Genomic DNA, 18,117 nt, shown 5'->3' with positions numbered 1-18,117 from the left:
CGAGATAACCAGATGGATAAGAAACAACCTCTAATTAAAAACTGAGCATGGAAAAACCCCAATGCTGAACAAAGACTTGAAATCGCTATAGAAGTAAGACGCAGACAAGCCATGATGGGGAATCCATTCTCTGCAACCTCCTGTAGCACAGGCGCATCTGTTCACCCCCACTCCCATCACCCTCAATGAGCCTGGACTGGCCACCCAGTGCTAACACTGAGTAACTTCTGCTGGTAACTATAACATCTTACTGGAGTGTTTTTGTCTGTATGTCTGTCTATGTCTATTTGTATGTGTGCTTGAGTATGTCTGTTTGTATGACTGGTGTGTCCAAGCTTATGTATCTGCTTCATGTAATCAATAAACATGGCATTTTGCACCTTCATAAGGTTTCACTCTTGATTTGAGCAATTGGCAATTTAAAGTAACAACCGCTCCTAGTTCTGTCCCCTACAGCCAGAGAAAAGCCCATCTCCAACCTCTTTGTAATGTTCTTCAGAAATTTGAAGATTGTTATCAAATACGAGAAAACATTCAAAATATTTTTGTAGGATGCCATCACCCATACTAGTCTTCACCAAAGTCTCCCTACTCTGTGAATCAGTAAATTCAGACCCAAGTAGTCATTTTCAGCATGAATTCACAGTTTATTGAAATGCAGTTCAGTAAGATTTTACTGCTATTGTAAATCACTTTATGGCTTTTCTTGTTTGTGTATTATGATTATTCAGGACTAAGCACATTGTTGTTTTTATGCAAACTAGAAATCATGATTGCAATACATGGCATTGTATTAGTTTGTGTTGCATTACAAAAGAGTATCAAAATGCTTACAACAGTTATATGTATGTTGCATGATATCCTCAAACTGAACACAATACAAATACAACATAAATAATACAGTGGTTGAGGTCAGCCCTTCAACTTGTACTCATAGGAATAGTCTCCTTGGGACAAGCTCACATGAGTAAGTGTTGCAGGATCAGGCCTTTGGAATATTCAGTACATTTCAAACAAATTGATAGTCATAGGCTTCAGTGAGCTGACACCACAATGAGAAGAGACTAAACTATCATTAAACAAAACCTGATCTTATTCTTTCATATTCCATAAAATATTTTTACTTACTAATTAAGAAATACATAGTTAAAAGCTGCCTGGATGCTCCATATGGAACAATATGCAAACTGAGAAGTTTATATGAACAATTGCATCCATTGCTTAAAATATGAAAAAAAACACTTAACAGATAAAACCTTTAGCCCGAACAGGTATTGCATGTGTAAATATTTTGTGAATCAAGACTGTAAGTATGATGTATATTTAATACATTAAACAATTTCAGTTTCATATGAATTAAACAAGTATTTTAATGACTTAACTTAGAGCACCTTGAATTAATACGTTGCCTAAAAAAAGTGAAGACTATACCACTTTGAAACAAAAAAATACTAGGATTTCATGTCGCATCCACTGTACACCAGTCATTTAAAAGGAAGGTAGTTCACATGTAATAGATAAATATGACAAGCCCAAGGCATAACACTGGAAACTTGTGCTGGGGATGTAATAAATTTCTTCGTTCAAACGTTAGATGTACAAGGAAGATGTTTCCAGACTTTGTAAAAATACAAGTGTGTTATCAAAGCATCATAGAAATTAAAAATGGAGGCCACCTTTGAGGTTGCAGGTTGAACTAGGCAACCTAAACCTCTTCTAGTATCCAATCAAATCTAGCTTTAAATGTCCTGTGAAATGGAGCTGCCATAACTTGCCTTGTAGTATTACTTTATAGCCCGATTGAGTTGATGGTCAAAACCTGACCTGATACTTACTCTGTATGTTCTTTTTCTTATTCCATATGACTCGGTTACATCTGCTTCTCTCATTACAATAATTCCTCCTCCTCAAATAGTTCTCACAGAACCAAGCTATGCATATTTAAAGACTTTAAGTCAATCCTTCCTATTTCTTATTCCTGAGTATTAAATTTATTTGTGTTGCTGGTATCTGCTCCACCCAAAAATCCTCTGCACTTTGCTTGTGAGGCATGCAGAACTTAGAAGAATATTTTAGGTGGGATTTTAGCAGTCACCCAGTTCCCTGTTGTTAGATGTGACACTTCTGCAAATACACCTAACCTTGAACTTGTCTTTTTTTGGGTGCCACATCAGTTGTGAATAAGTATCTAATTTGCTGTCTGCTTAATCTTCTTCCAATATTTTTGCTTTCCAAATTTCTCCATCTTATTGAATATCTAAATTTCTTTATTTATAACAACTTGCTTCCCCCATGTCCCTCTACACACCTTCCAGGTTGAATCTTGTTTTAAACTTCTGACCACATTTTGAACATATATAGACTTCTTTGTATTATCTTTATGTCCATGATGGTGTTCACCCCCTTTCATATGATCCATGATCATCATTAATGTGTTGTTCAAACCTTTTTTTAACTTATTAAAGATGTTAAACAGGACCAGATCCAAAACTGTTCGCTGATTACATTATGAAGAGGTAACAATTTATTGAAGGAGCAATTATAATTGCATAATGGGATGATTCAAAATGTAATTTACACATCAAGTATTTTTAAAAAAATGATAACTTCTATTTTTATCCCATTTGATTAATCAAAATAAATAAAGGGTTTTGTCATCACTAGTTTTTGTATGTAGGTCCACATTTACTTTCCCTTTTTTATTCTAAACCTAGAATACAGAACAGACTTATAAGCAGTTTCAGTTCACAGAACAAACGAAAATACAAATAAAACCCCCAATATAGGCCCTTTAATGGGCAAAATGTAGGTACATCTATATTACTCCTCCATATCATTTTCCTTTTTGCCCAGTAAATACCATCTACTATTTTTAATTACCTTTGACAACTGCATATTAAAAGTATGCAGCCCTACATTTGCATGGGCACCAAATGGTTGACTGCTTTAAAATTATTCTATGATTCTTCAAAGATAAAAACCTAATATTAAAAGACTGCAGCCCTGGCTCCACAACTGAATTTGGTAACAAATTCTGCACACATGCAGAATCCAACTTTAGGATCAGGCCTACTGAAAGGTCTGATTCTAATATCCATACTGATGCTCTACAGCAGTTTGGCAATTACTACAGGATAGTTAAAAAAAAGTACTAATATGAGAAAGGGTGGCAAAATTAGATGCTTAGTAATTATATCTCAGCTTTGGTTTAAACTGACTACTTTTAGCAGTGTTTTCTCATAAGACTTATAATACACTAAATTATCATTTGTGAATATTGGTAAAAATGAGGTCATTTTCATTTTTAAAATAATGAAGGATACAATTTCACCTGTCCTATGCAAGCCACCTATCCTATGAAAAAAACAAAACCTGATTTATGAATGATCTGTTTCCTAGAATTCTCAACAATATAGCTCAAACCTTTTTAATTCCAACTACAAAAGGTTTCTTAACAGAAAGCAATTTAGCAAATATTCAATATGCTGACTATTTATTAATGTCCTTATATAAAAAATAAGGAAGAAAATAGTTTGTCTGAAGACACGAAGAGACGAAATGAACCAAAAGGTGAAACCAAGGACGAAACACACAGTCTGAAGATATATTAATTTTTACAAAATAATACAATCCATGGTATTTCGTGCACAGCTATTTATTCTTGTTCCATGATTTAAAATGTGGACTCAAAAAGATCACATGAAGTTTTTTGTTTTTAATCCTTGATATTCTTTAAAAAGCACCGTAGTTAAAAAGGTTGGTTTAATCATCCTTTTCTATAATCACTTCTCCATGAAGCACCTTTCTTCTCTGTCGCAACATATGCAAGTACAGTTGTGGAAACACTAAATCAAAAAATAAAAGATAACAAATTAGGAAGGTGGGGAGGAAATAACAAATCACATGACAAAGAAATATATTTCTAACTGTAGAAAATTACCCTGAGAAGTTTATGGGACACAACCCTACAGCCAGGTATAGCATATAATAGCAGGTTGCTTATGGCAAATTATCACCAGCTACAGAGATGTTAGGATGCATGTGTGTCTCTACGTGGACCTCCCTATCCTTTGGGGAAATGAATTATTTTTTCAGCAGTGTGTATGGCCCTGTGGAGAGTTCCATGTGTTTCAGGATTTGGGCCAAGGAAGGCCTATATAGGTCAGTGCTGAGACAAAAATGCAAAATTACTCCCTTTTGGCCCTACAGGAATGATTGTGGTACTCTCTCATTTTTACAGCCCTTTGAGGTTCTCTGTGGCATTTATCACTGCAGTCTGAGAACTTCACAAACATTAATGAATTATCGTCACAACATCCATGTCAGGCAAACTGATTTTATGTTACTATTCCTGTTTTACCAAAGGGAACCAAGAAATTCAGCATAGAAAGATTAAGGCCAACTGTGACATAAGTGCCTATGAATTTTTCAGAGCGTCTTTTCTTTTACTATCAAAGAGCTGTGCTGGTACCTGGTTTGCCAGCTCTGCATGCTACACCCTTAATGGATGTAATGTAGCTGCCCTGAATGTAATACTTTCTGCACACCAATAAGGAATCCTGAAACAGAGATCTCACTGACATATGCGCACAGCCACACACTACATCAATTCTACGGTGTAGCATGTGTGGAGTAGGCATGGAGTCTCATTATAGTGCTCCCTAGAGTAGTTGTGTGACCAGACAGATCTACCCTTCATGGCTGGTTTTTTATGTTCAATGGACAACTCTTCACTTTAGTTGCAGTTATGAATGTTCCTTATTTCTGTAGATCAGGCTGTTGGTTTCTCAGGTAGCACCAAGAAAATGAGATGACACCTACAAAAAAGCCAGGTTTAGTGACCTGCCCAGCATCATATATGAACTCTATGGCAAAGGCAGGAAACAAATCCTATTCTCTAGGATACCATCCAACTACTTTAAGCTCAAGACAATCTTTCCTCTTCTTGAAGTGCCCTGTCTCAGTTACTACCCACTTTCCAACTTTTGCAATAGACTAAAGCAAGTTTCAGGACATGTTTATATGGCCTTTTTCATGACCCTGGGTCTGCTGCAGACACAAGAGGCTTGGAACAACTGGGTGGGGCTTATTTTATCTGCAGCACAGCTGGGATCAGGAAAAATCCTTGTAGACTTGCCCTGAAAGATGCCAGATTCCTTTACTACACAACCCTGATTCATTCAGGACAGTCCACCCAAAGGCATGAGGGAAAAATAGCATGCAGTTAAAGACTATGGGGGAAATTTTTTAAAAAAATCAGTGATTAATGAGCCTATTATCAAGGGTTTTTTGAAAAAAACAACCCACTGCATTATACAAATTATATATCAAAGGGACCAATTTTCTGACTATAATGTTTTTTAATCTAACTTATTTTTGCAGTTTTTTCATTTTTAAGTAAACAGACCCCCCTGTGCCTGAAATCCCATCCTGGAATCACACTAACCCCTACATGAGGAGTCAGCATGAGGCAAGGCCCAGACTTCTGTCACTTGAGCTAATGGTGCAACTGATAGCAGTAATAGCCTCTTATCCTCTGCAGACTAGTCACTAAGAAAAACTGCAGCACGTAGGAACATAGCAATCAGCATCCTGGATCAGACCCAAGTTCTCTCTCTGATAGTGGCTCATACGAATTACATTCAGAAGAAGGTTCAAGAGCCCTTCAGATAATCTGTGCTCTGCCTACAGTCTGATCCTCACCTTTAATAGTTAAAGACTGTCCTGAACTCTAAAGAAAGAGGCTTAATCCTTTCCACATTTGTTGTTATATCTATTACAATATCTCTAATTATTCTCTACAAATATCTAATTTATGCAATCTATTTTTGAATCTTGTTAATTTCTTGGCCTCATTAACTTCCTGTGGAAGTCAGCCCCACAGTTTAATTGCATGTTGTGGAAAGGAATATTTTCCTTTATCAATTTTGAGCTTGCTATCATTTAATTCTTTGAATGCCCCCTTGTTCTTATATTATAAAACAGGGAGAGCAGAAGCTCTCTATTTATCTTTTCTATAACAGTCATTTTTATATCTGTTTATCTTGTGCTTTGTTCATTCCATTTCTAAAATAAATAATCTCAGTCTTTTCAACTACTTTTCCTGTGAGAATTTGCCAAATTCCTACACAAGAGGCTACTACAGAAGTTAAGCACTCACAGGGTGAGAGGTAAAGGCCTTCTGGAAACCTACATAAATTGTGTCAATTCTCTTTTAACAACAAATTTTCCCAACGCATTCAAAGGAGCCCAGGATTAGTGAGCTGATTTGCCTTTGCCGAATTCCTTAGTACAATCCTATTACATCATGATCCTCGAAGTATTTAGTTATTCTGCTTTTAACCAATTTGCCTGCTACAAACTAAGGTCAACTTTCAAGTCTTCACTCTAAAACAGGGGTTTTCAAACTTTCTTAGTTTTCCTGGCAGCCAGACACCGAGCCGCGGGCGGGGGGAGAGAGAAGGGTGTCACGACCAGACACAAAGCAGGGAGGTGGAGATGGTGCACGGGCAGGTGGGAACGGAGCACCACCACCTCCCAGAAGCAGGGCTGGGGCAGGGCAGGGAAGTTCACTGGGCTGGTGTATGGAGGTGGTGGACACTGCACGCAAGCTTCCCATGCTGTAGAAGGGCGCTGCTGCCCCTACCTTGCTCCAGTCCTGCTCCTGGGAGGTGGCAGCGCTCCATTCTCACCTGCCTGTGCATACCCCCTAGGACTGGTCTGCGTACCCCCAGGTGATCGGATTGTTTTTATTATGTGGGCAAAAATACATTTTTCCTTAACTTTGTTGGGAAAAAATTACACAATTTTCATTAAAAGTTTCCAAATCTGTTCAGCCTGAGGCAGACACTAGTACAGAAAATTTCATCTGGTCTCTGCCTAAAATTCGCTACTGAGTTAACAATATTATTGCATAATACTTACATGGTATATAGGAGAGCATGATAATAATAAGGAAGTAGTAGTAGTCAAAAGAGACATTATACTTGTTGGGAAGTCTCAGTGAAAACATGCCTGTTTTCTTCACATATGGTAGTGCAGCATAAATAGTTAGCAGTTCACCAGCAACTCCAACAGGATACAAGATGATAAAAAAATTGTATCTACAGGAAAAAAAAAAAATTTCTTGCAAGAAGTACTGGAAGATTAAAATTTCTTCTTGCGAATATTAGTGGCACAGCACTGAACAACAGTAGTTTCCTGTACCAAAAAAACATGTGCCAGGCAGATATTCAGCTGGTACAAATAAGCAGAGGTTTACTTGATCCGAGCAGCGCTACAACAATATAACCCTCACCTTTAGACTAGAGAACTGTCAAACGTCCTGAAGTTATTCTAACGTTAAGGTTGAACATTCAAAATTGTAGAACAGATTTGTAAGGTCTAATAATCTTTGGTTGATTTTTGGAGCCTGCTCTTTTTGCTGTTGTCTAGTCTGAGAGCAGGCTTGGATTAACAGTAAGTATGAATACATATCTTTGCCACAACCCATGCATGTCCTATTCCCGTTATAAATACACTGAAGTTAAGGAAATCTTTAAAAACCTCAGTGGCTTGTTCCTTCCTTTGCCATATGGGGAATGTAAACAAGTACTGTATCTACCATTAACATAAATGAAAAAATATCTGAGTGCAAACATTCCATTTGGGAACAAGCAAATCAATTCCCAAATAAATAATAAAATAAAGGCATCCTGTTAAAGTTAGTAACTGCATTAAATAACATTTACCACATACATATTAGAAAAGAAAAACTGAATCCACAGTATTTTGAAGAGTTACCATGCAAGATAAGGTGCAATCATTCATAAAGTACTGGTTTCTTAAGTTTACCCTGCATAAAGCAATGCAACATGCTTCACAAGGTCTGAAAGAAATGGAGAATGTGCATTCCATGACCAAAACAGAGGAGTTATAAAATGGCAGCAACTGAACCTGAAACCCTCTTAGGAACCTCTGGACTTGAGGAGCTCATAGGTCAGCTGGAACAGATTAAGTTAGAAACCAACACAGAGCTTGTCTGTATGCAGAATAGAAACAAACTCACCATAAGGAGTTTTGAACTAAAGCTTAGGTAGATCTAATATGGACAAAGTGTTTGTAATAAAAAAGAAAGTTAGTGATCCCAAAGCATTAATGACACTTTATTACGGTGTGTGTATGTATGTTAATAGATATGTATATGGATTGAAAAGGAGAAAAAAGAACAAGTTCACCAATGGCAAACTAAGGTTCAGCTCCACATAAGGCAGAGAATTTGTGCTCACAAATCCCAATGAGAGGTCTTGGAGAAATAAGTGCAAAAGAGCAAATTTTCAAGTATGTTATAGTGCGGTATATTTCACTCATAGATAGAGTGCTGTGGTCAGAATGGCTCATTTTCCTACTGCCTTATAACCTGTAGGTTTTTTCCCTCCCATTTAAGATGTCTTAGGTAGGCACTACTAAGAGTTTCTGATAGTTTGATGTTTTTCACGTTTCTATATTTTAGCTTCAATAAATATTCAGTTAATGATCGAAGATCTTTAACTGATTATTTTTTAACTTCAGCATTTAGTGCTTAAACATGCCAAAACCTACCACATACGGTATGAGCAGAAAGATAATGTATTCTAATGGACATAAATATCAGCCACATCAAAGAAGTGTATTAGAAGCATCAGAACTGTTTTGTCTACAAAACAAAAATAAAGCAAAATAAACAAAACACCCTTTTGAACAAATGAATGCAAAATAATCTGCCTTCACAATATGAGTCTGTTTTGACTGTATCTTTCAAACAATAACTATGCAATTAATCTAATTAGGTTTCATGATGAATGCCCAACCTAAGTAATCTACTTTGGATATAGCAACGCATCTCAAGTTTTATTATCTCACGCTATGCCTGTTCTGTAAAGAACGCATTCTAATTTTGACTAAATAAATTGTCAATTAAGGCTTCTGCAAATCTCCAATAAAATTGTAATTTGATTAAAGAGTAAGGGTAATAGCATAGTGCTGAGAGCCCATAACATCCTGTAATTCAATAGGTCCCAGTCCTGCAAAGTCTCATGCACATGCTTAATTTCATGTACAGCAAGTACTCGCATTGTAGCCAACACTCACAATACACATGGATGAATCTCCATGACTTGGGCCACTAAAGGCAACAATAGGATTTTCTTCATTACTAAATAGACTTAAATGATACATTTTTTTTCTATGATTTTTAAAGATCATTTACTGTTGTATTCAAAATGCAACTTAAATTTAATTAAAATAAAAGATGATCCCAAATGCACAGGAAAAGAGGTCAGAGTAAATGGAAATAGTTACTGAACCATAAAACATAAAAATCAAAGCACAAATCACATTCAACCATCTGAAGAAAAAACTCTTTTACATTTTAAACCAAATCACAATATTCCTAAATATGTAAAGCAACCAACAACATTCTACGGACATAGCCAAAGCTCACAAATCTGTTCTCCTGTGTGTTAGCTCAGCATGCATGAAATTAACATGCACAGAACTATGAGGAACTAAACTGCAAGACATCTCCACCTGGCCCATTTAATGAAGTATGGCAAATGGTTGAGCAGGCTGAATGTGTAGAAGGAATATCGAGTAATCTCTGTCACAGTCCAAACGACCAGAAAAAGAATAACGCTCTCCTCATTCTGGATCTGCAGAAGTATAAAGAACCAACATTTTCTTCACCTTTAGATTTCTTTTCTATGCAATTTGTAATAGACTTTTGCTTAAGACATTTGGAATATAATTTACATTTCGAAGAGAAGAAAACTAGTGTAAAATTATTTTAAAATCATCACCAAATTAAATTTTAAATTATATTCACCAACATCCTGGAAACTAGATAATATGTAAAGGCTGACTTCAACAATTTTAAATATATCAAAATATTTCCATTTATCTAGTGCATGCTTTCTTTTCCTTATCCTACATCTGCCAATTCAATTTTTTCTCCCTCTCCTTTTTATTATTATTATTATTATTATTATTATTATTATTGGTCCATTTGTTTGCATTTATTCTCAAAAAATGATATACAATGTTTTCTTTCCATTTTTAAAATTGGACTAGTCTGGCTTTACATCTCAATACCCACTGGCTTCTTGCCTGGCCTCTTATTTTTGCCTAGGCCATAGTCTGTTGTGGCTTTCTCTTCCCCCTCTCATGCAAATCTTTCTCCTATACTAGACAATTCCATTTTGTTTCATGGAATTCCTAGGTAACAAAGTGAAACCTTGAAGGAGGAGATCAGGGTGATCTCCTTGTTGCTTTCAGGTAGCGACAAAATGATAAGGCAACTAGAAGTTGGATCAAAGGCTGAGAAGTAGTGGGAAGAACAGGAGCTGTGGCTGTATCTACTGATTTGCAGTGCTATAGATTAAATTTCTGAGTCATTAAACTGCCTCATCAGTAGGTAGTGTATCTACCTGCTGCTCTAGAACATTAGAGCCTTTTCATTTTAATTAAAACAAACAAAAAAGTCCCCAACTCTTTAAAGAAGGTGGAGGGGGATCTATTATAAATACTACCTTCTGAGAAGAAGAGTTACACGCAAGTAATTTTCCTTTCTTTAAAAGGGAAGGAATTTTGTAATAGACTTCCATGCCTGAAGGCTGAAAAGCTCCAGGGATGTCTGTGAAATAAAATAAAGTAACACAAACGTTGTTAAAAACACAGAAAAGGGAAACATTGTTTACAACAAATTGCAAGAAGGTGACAAAGGTTTATAGCTTTTCAAAGATGTTGAACACTCATAACCAGAGCCGACTCTACGGGTGTGCAAGGCCCGGGGCATATCAGCCTGTGCAGGGGACGTGGGGGTGACGAGTGGGTGGAGCGCGGAGTGAGAGGGGGTGGCAAGAGGCTGGACAGATGGGTGGCACCCTCAGGGCCTGTATGTCATTGTCCGCAGGGCACCACAAAGTGTGGGGCCTGGGGTGGTCACCCTGATTTGCCCCCCGTCCTCCCCGCAAGGGACAGCCCTGCTTGTAACTCTGTCTTAAGTCAAGGAGCGATGCAAATGTTCATCATCTCAGAAAATCAGGCCCTAAATGTGCAAGACTGAAAAAAGATTTTTTTTTGTAAATGAGACGATTATGTTACATCCCACAACAGCCACAAAAGCAAAAAAACAACAAACCAAAGTACAAAGACGTTGAATATATACAGAATGGAGGAGAAGAAAAGAATTAAATTGCTTTTAACCTGAAGCAGATAGATAGGCCTGCTCTGATAGCCCATATCTGGATTCATGTTACAAAACTAAATCCAAGTGAAAATGTTTTGAATTAAGTATGTAGAGAATTCCGTGTGGTTGCCTTACAAATCTGCCAGTCAAGTACTAAGGCCTGAAGCTGGCTATCATCACTGACATGTCTCTAGTCACCTCAACATGACCCTGAACATTAAAGCATGCTAAGAAATAACAGTGAGAAATACACTCAGACAAACATTAAGATATGATTTCCTTGGACACAGTTTGACTTACTGGAAATGAGAGAAACAGAGAACTGAATGGATACTCTTAAAGTTTAATAAATTTCAAATAAAAGCAGAATGAATGACAAGAAACAGAGATGTGCCCTACTTGGATGTACTCAGTGTAAACAGTGAACTACTAACTGTTGGGGATTAGGACATTTGTTTTTCTTTTTTGTTCTAGAAGTAAAACACTTAGGAAACTGAGGCAGTTACTGGCTAGTACACCTCTTCAGCAGACAGGCATGTGCCATCTGCTGGTGAGACAGTTTAATGGCTCAGTACTTTGAGCTAGGAAAGTTCTGACTCAAGTCACATACATAGGAGCACAGACCCACATTTGGGGATTTGTTACTCAATACTTACATTTAGAACATAGGAATTTCAAGCCCTGCAAAAAAAACACAACTCAGAGAAACTAGACTGTAAGTCCTAATATACTGTTTGTGAATCCTCAACTCATTTCTCCTGTAGCTAACAAACCAATAGGACCTATGCTATCACCTAAAGTCAAACAAATAAATATAAACTGTAGGGCCCAGTGGAGAAATCATGATATTTTTTCTATTTTTTTTAAGTCTCAGTAGCATACTGTGTACAATATATATATAATTTTAATATTGTATTAATTTAGTAGTCTTGAGAAGGATTTATATAAACTGTAGATACATTCAGTTTCAAAATCATTTCCGCTCAGACCATTCAACATATGCTAATTTTAATTTCCTCTTCAAAGTGGAATCGATGACAGAATGGTACATTTGGTGATGAACAGAAGAGCTCTAGTCTTTGATCGTGCTTGACAGACGGACCAAATCTGGCACCAATCCAATCCAACTCAAATGCCTCTGGAGAGGCATAACTATTTTCAAGCCCCAGTTCCCTGCGTATAAGGAAAATTATATACAAACCATAGGCTCCATCCTAACAATTCAGAAATGCATGACAGCTGCTTGCTAGAAGAACTTACCAGACCTTATTACTTGTGAAATAATTCCTCCTACTAAAACAAGCACTGTATTTATAAAGAGGCCTTTCCTGTAAAGAGAAAAAAAACAGTTCACTGATAAACATACCTGTTTTATGCTATGTGTAATAAACCACACCATGAAGATTCTTGAACTCACTTGGACCCCAGTCACAAGCACAGAGGTGCGAACTATTCCTTAAAAAGAGAAATATGTCATCTCTGTCCCATAATTCACTGTTTCCATCAGTCATGTGAGATATTAAAACAAAAGACTCACCAACTGCACAGTGGACTACCTGCAAATAAAAATAAGTACATGTTAAAAATTCCTGATCCAAGACTAGTTTACTGTTTGCAAATACAGGCATCACTGCTGTTAACGTAAATCTAAGCTTGGTTAAAGTTAATACCTTAGAGCTCATTCCTAAGAAGAGCTAAGTGCCCTGAATTTTTGTATTCGCTTCTCATACAATCAAGCCTTTGATTTGTGTTAAAACTAAATCAGGAGTAACTTATTTGTTGTACTTTCATATAATAAATGCACTTTCATATAATAAGGCTGCTTTTCATATACTTACAGTTTATTCTTCAATTTCAGCAGAATTACTCCTCAGTTTCACACACAATATCATATCCTGGTCAGAATTTATGAGAGATCCAAATCCAATGGCTCCTACTGTTACACACCACAGCAGGGCAAGAACTAGCCCATTGCCAATTATCTGTTTTATCCAATGACCATTAAGTTCAAAATGCCGAAACACTGTCTAGGGCAAGAGCAGCCACCAGAATCCAGGGCCCTACTTTTCCAGGCCCACTGTCATTTCACTGAGCCACACTCCCTCTGTGTTGCTGTGCTTCTAGCTTCATGTATCTTCCACTCATAGCTGCCCAATGGACCAAATTGAAGAGAAGGGCTAGAGAGTGACCTATGCCACGTCTGAGCAATGCCAAGGCAAGTGCCTTAACCAGGAGATTGAAAGGTGGGAGGCTCCTACTCCCCCTCTCTTTAGGACTTGTACAAAGGCCTTTTCAGGCTGGAAGAAGATCTAAAATCCATATAAGTAGTCTAAAACGCCACCTACGCAGCTAAGTTAGCCATGTAAATGCCACTTACCATCTAAAGATGAAGTGGAATTTGGGCCAAACCATTTTGGATACATAAATCTCTTTATTAATTTTAAAAGATGTTTCCATTAGCCATATATAAAACAGATTCACTTACAATTTTTCTGTCTCTTGCAAATAGAATGCATTTATAATGTGAAAATATACACCAGAGAGTGCCCACTGGCCCTCAAATGAGTCCAAGGAGCCAGTGGACACTGCCCAGTGAAACCCTGTGTAAAGACGTGAACAGCCAAGGGACAGAAAAGTGTCCCTGCAGTCGTCGGGTATCTTCCTGTCCAGAGCCTCCTTCCTGGTGAGACTGACCACTAGCTTGGCTAGTGCCAAGAGGAGGTTGACTAGGTGGTCCTGGGACTTTATGGGTGGACCCAGTATTGCACTTCTTATGTTCTTACACCTTTCACTAGTTTTGAGGGGGTTCAAGTAGAATTATTAGAAACATAAAATATTATCACATGAAAAACAAGAAAGTCTTGTGCATTTTTTAAACAAACATAAGAAATAGTATCCTAGGCAAATACTTACTAACCTATAAAGCAGAAAATATCCATCAATTCACTTTTGCCAAAAAATCCTTAAAATAAGGTTAGAAAAACTGGAAATTCTGATCCAACTTTTCAGTTTTAAATGCAGGTTAATGATATATTTTCCTACAGTAAAATCAAGTCAAGCAAGCAGTAGCATTTAAAAATTTACCTCAAGTAAAGCAAATGTCTGGAAAAATTTAAGTGTCTTTTGAATGCTTCTATATAAGCCTTTGTGTGTTCCTTTCTGCATATAAAATCGTGCCATGGCAATAGCCAATACCAACCACCTAGTAAAAGAGAGAGAAAATGATACATGTGCACTTCTTCAAAAATAATTTTAAATTTCTAATTATTTTTCTTACTTCTATCATTTTGGGGTCTCTTATTACATGAAACTGGAAACAATGATTGCAAATAAGTACCGATTTCTTCAAACATTCTGAAAGATAAACACTATGATCTACATTTTGAAGGTTGCACCTCACTCCTGCCAGAAACTTTGTGGAAGTGGGTCCTTAACAATGGGATTGTGTACACAGTGCTATTTGCAAAATCAGTGTGTTAGATCCTTGGGTCAAGTTTTTCAAAATGACTGAATGCAGAATCCCAATGACAGATTGAGACTATTGATTTTTAATTTCCTAGCCTTCGTAGATTTAACATTTAAAATTGGCATTCCATTATGAGCACTCCTTCCAATAAACACAAAGAACAATTAGAAAAAAATGTACAACCAACTATATAAACAATTCAGTATTATTAATTTCCTATTTTCCCTTCTGAATCACATCTCAGTGACAATTCTCAAATCCTGGTAACCTACACGGAGTCATGGCAATCATGTAATTTCTGGGGCTGTAGCAGCTCTGTGCTCTCTTGATGGTTCCACCTTAGGATAGTGGATGAGTTTCTGATATACCTGGAGTAGGGTACTTTGCATAGAGTTTGAGAGATTAGTTTGGATTCAGTGGCCTCCTGCTGCCCACCCCAAGCTGTCCTTTTGTGATGCAAAGCTGAGATGGACCTCAGTTGCACCATACACTGGGGATGTGGAGTCTCTGCCTTTTCATTTATTCTGTACCTGTGAGCCCTATGTAGCCTAAGTGCCAAGATTTCAAAATGATGGAGTAAAAAAGTGAATGTCAATTCCTTTCTGAGAAATAAACACAAATTGCCACTTTAAAACATCTACTGATATAATTTGGGTTTTTAAATGGGTAGTGTAAAATCAGAGTGCATTTTTCTAGAGTGTAAAGTTTGAAGCGGACTCCTGCCAATTTGAAATCAGTGAAGTACTTGAACTTCATCAATACACAACTTCTTCAGGGTTAGGTTGTCTCAGACTCTAAATTGTCTTTTATTTTATAGCAGGCTGTGTAATAAGAGAAAGGTTGCAAAGGATTTGCAGGAGGATGACAGCATGGTTGGTGACAGCAAAATCTTCACAGAAGCAAATCATGTTAGATCTGAACTAAACAAGTTATTTTGCTTAAACATATTATGTAAAAAAGCATTTCCATAGATCAATAATTTGACCTTCAGTGCGAGTGGTCTCTTGTACAGCATATAGCAATCAGTCTGTTTTCACTAAATATCAGACATTTAATCAGTATATAAAGGAAAACACTTTATGTGATAAATGGCCATGGAAAAGATTTTCAAATAGGACTTAATCAGTAGAAATTGGGTATGTAATTGTCATTTTTACTCTGAATGTTCCTCCAATGCTTTTTTACAAGCAGGAAAGATAAAATGTATAAAAAAGGGTTAGTATGATTATTGATAAACCAGACTTTGTCTACAATTTAATTATCACAAGGTACTGTCCCGTCAACTGAACACATTTGGCCATACCGGCCTTATGTGTATGTTGTATGTGTATTTCGTGTAGCATTTATCTTTCTTTGTATCCTGTATCTGTTAGAAAAGACTACAAAATAATTTCTTTTCTCTTCATTTTCCCTCTATACAGGAGAATTAAAGGAGCCCAATTCTGTAAGTCTTAGGGACTTGTTACATAGTAATTTTAGGCAGCTTCTGGAGCCCTTAACACCTGGATTGGCTGCACATTAACACCTTCTAAGTGGTTTAGGGCATGCATTATTCAGTTTAACAATTACACCACTCCAGGGCAAATTTATCTTTAATCTGCCTAATTTTGTTCCTGTTCCATTATGGTGCGGCCACTCTCCACAGCTATTCTGCCCAAATTGAAGTCCTCCAGCATCTCAGTAGCCCCTCCTGAGTCAGGCCAAGCAGGGACACTGGGGCACAGCGGGGTAGGCACAGCACCTTGCACCCCAGGCACATTGGGCAGAGCAAGCATAGCAGCCCCAGAGCACCTGATGGCTACGGTGTTCCTGCCACCATGCAAACCAACTCTGCTCCTGCCAGGCCGAGCAAGCCAGTCCAGGCAACAGCAGCAGCCAGCCATTGCTTGAATTGGCTCACTGTTCCTGCCAGGCAGAGCAAGCCAGTCTAAGCAGCAGCAGGGAGGGAGGGGAACGATGACAGCCCCTCCTACCACTGCTCAAAGGGACTTGCTCTGACCAGTAGAAGCAGAGCTGGTGTGTGCAGCAACAGGAGACACTGCAGCAGCCAGGTGCTAAAGGGGTACTGTGCTCTCTGCCTGGCAGAAGCAGTGAGCTGGTCTTGCCCCCAGCTCCTGCCCCTGCCCACCGAGCCTATTGACAAGTCACAGTTGTGCAGGTGAAGGATAGTCAGAGATGGTTTTTCATGTTAACCTACGGCTGCTCCACTAAGCAGAACAACACTAAGCCGATTAACGTTTGTGTGGCTTTTAGTGTAAGGTGGAAGAAGGTCCTTAGTTATCCTCAACTACTTTCCACTTTGAAGAGAGACAGAGAGAACTCAGCACATGACAGAATTAAAATGGTTTAAGGACCCTTCAATATTTACGGCAGGAGCCCAGCGCTTAGGAGTAAATCCACAACAAAGCAAGGGCTGAGGAATTCAGTTATCAAACATACAGGCCCTGTCACATGTTATCTACGTTATGCAATTCATCATTGAACTGCGCCATAAATGTAGGCTGACTCCACATGCAAAGTAATTATCAGGCAATGAACCAGTGAATTGCGCAACAAATTTAGACCAGTCGTCCATGCAAAGTAATTACCACATGACAAAAATGTCCATCCAGCTGCACAAAAAGAACCAACCAACTACAAAGTTAGTGCTTGAAAAAGTGGAACAACTTGATAGCCGGTTTCGAGCCAGCTTTCATTTCATGTGGCAGGGCCCATCATACATTGCCAGGCAGCAAAGGTTATAGCAAGTCAACACAGTAAATCAGATGCTGCTGTAAAAGTGGGGGTCCAAAGCTACGCCCGCTGACTTGAACAGCTAGGGAAGTGGTTCAGAGCCTTGTCTAGTTATTAAGGAGAGAAATAACCATCACCCAGGTCTGACTTTCTGCATAACAAAAGCAAGCCTCCCCCCCCCCCATTTCTCTGCATCAAGCCTATAGGGCAGGGGTTTTGGCCAGCGTGCCAAAAACTCCCCAACCTTGACCCACGCGGAGGCCGGCGGGCCAGAGGCAGACGACGGGGAGCTGCGAGGGGCCCGCAGGCGCGGGGATGGCCGGGCCGCGCTGCCCCAGCCCCCTCCGTCCCAGCGCCCGAGGTGTGCGCGCAGTCGCTGCCCCGGAGCCGGTTCTGCACCCTGTCTGCAGCTGCTCAGACCCCGGGCTGCGACGTGCTCGGCACCCGGCCTCGCGTGCATGCGGGCTGCCGACCCCTGCTATCAGGTCTGCTCGAGTGGCATCGTCTCTTTCCCTTAAAAAAAATGCACAGCAGCTTTGCACGTGCGGGGCGGCGCGGGGCCCCCCATGCCCGTGGCGCAGCGGGCGGAGGGAGCGCCCCTGCCCCGCATTCCCGGCCCGGGCTATACTTAACCTTCCGCCGGCCGCGCCTTGCCGCCCGGCCGCTGCACCGTATTAGGGCATAGCGGGCAGGCGAGGCCCCCAGGCGCGGCGCG

The 18,117-nt window shown here is 38.9% G+C and overlaps 1 protein-coding gene across 7 annotated transcripts; it reads right to left on the bottom strand.

Annotated features, from left to right (window-relative positions):
- Positions 1-623: 623 nt before the first annotated feature.
- On the bottom strand, positions 624-15,872 carry HACD1 (3-hydroxyacyl-CoA dehydratase 1). 7 transcript variants are annotated; one of them, XM_019508337.1, is made up of 6 exons: positions 14,288-15,872; positions 12,741-12,759; positions 12,570-12,658; positions 9,547-9,668; positions 6,925-7,103; positions 624-3,845 (listed from the first exon to the last, which is right to left on the bottom strand). In XM_019508337.1, exons 1-6 carry the CDS (start codon positions 14,381-14,383, stop codon positions 3,763-3,765), a joined length of 588 nt encoding a protein of 195 aa, XP_019363882.1. In that variant the 5' UTR covers positions 14,384-15,872; the 3' UTR covers positions 624-3,762. The 7 variants fall into 7 exon arrangements, 4 of the variants coding, with proteins under 4 accessions (XP_019363882.1, XP_019363883.1, XP_019363880.1 ...); XM_019508338.1 differs by having other exon boundaries at positions 12,570-12,652; XR_002095824.1 differs by adding an exon at positions 4,693-4,817 and having other exon boundaries at positions 3,760-3,845; positions 12,741-14,381.
- Positions 15,873-18,117: the final 2,245 nt, after the last annotated feature.

Source organism: Gavialis gangeticus, unplaced genomic scaffold, assembly GCF_001723915.1.
Source record: "Gavialis gangeticus isolate Ggan-Ray unplaced genomic scaffold, GavGan_comp1, whole genome shotgun sequence".
In the NCBI taxonomy this organism is placed as follows: Eukaryota; Metazoa; Chordata; order Crocodylia; family Gavialidae; genus Gavialis; species Gavialis gangeticus.
Note: the sequence above shows the minus strand (reverse complement) of the source record. Positions and strands in the feature narration are given on the sequence as shown.

Bases quoted from the DNA above. Each gene is read 5' to 3' on its own strand.
- HACD1 (XM_019508335.1), bottom strand. From the start codon at position 12,885: ATGAGCTCTAAGGTATTAACTTTAACCAAGCTTAGATTTACGTTAACA. The intron at 9,669-12,569 runs GTATGTTTATCA...ATACTTCTGCAG, and splicing joins TTACACATAGCATAAAACAG to ATCCAGAATGAGGAGAGCGT. The intron at 3,846-6,924 runs GTAAGTATTATG...TTTTTGATTTAG, and splicing joins CATGCTCTCCTATATACCAT to TGTTTCCACAACTGTACTTG.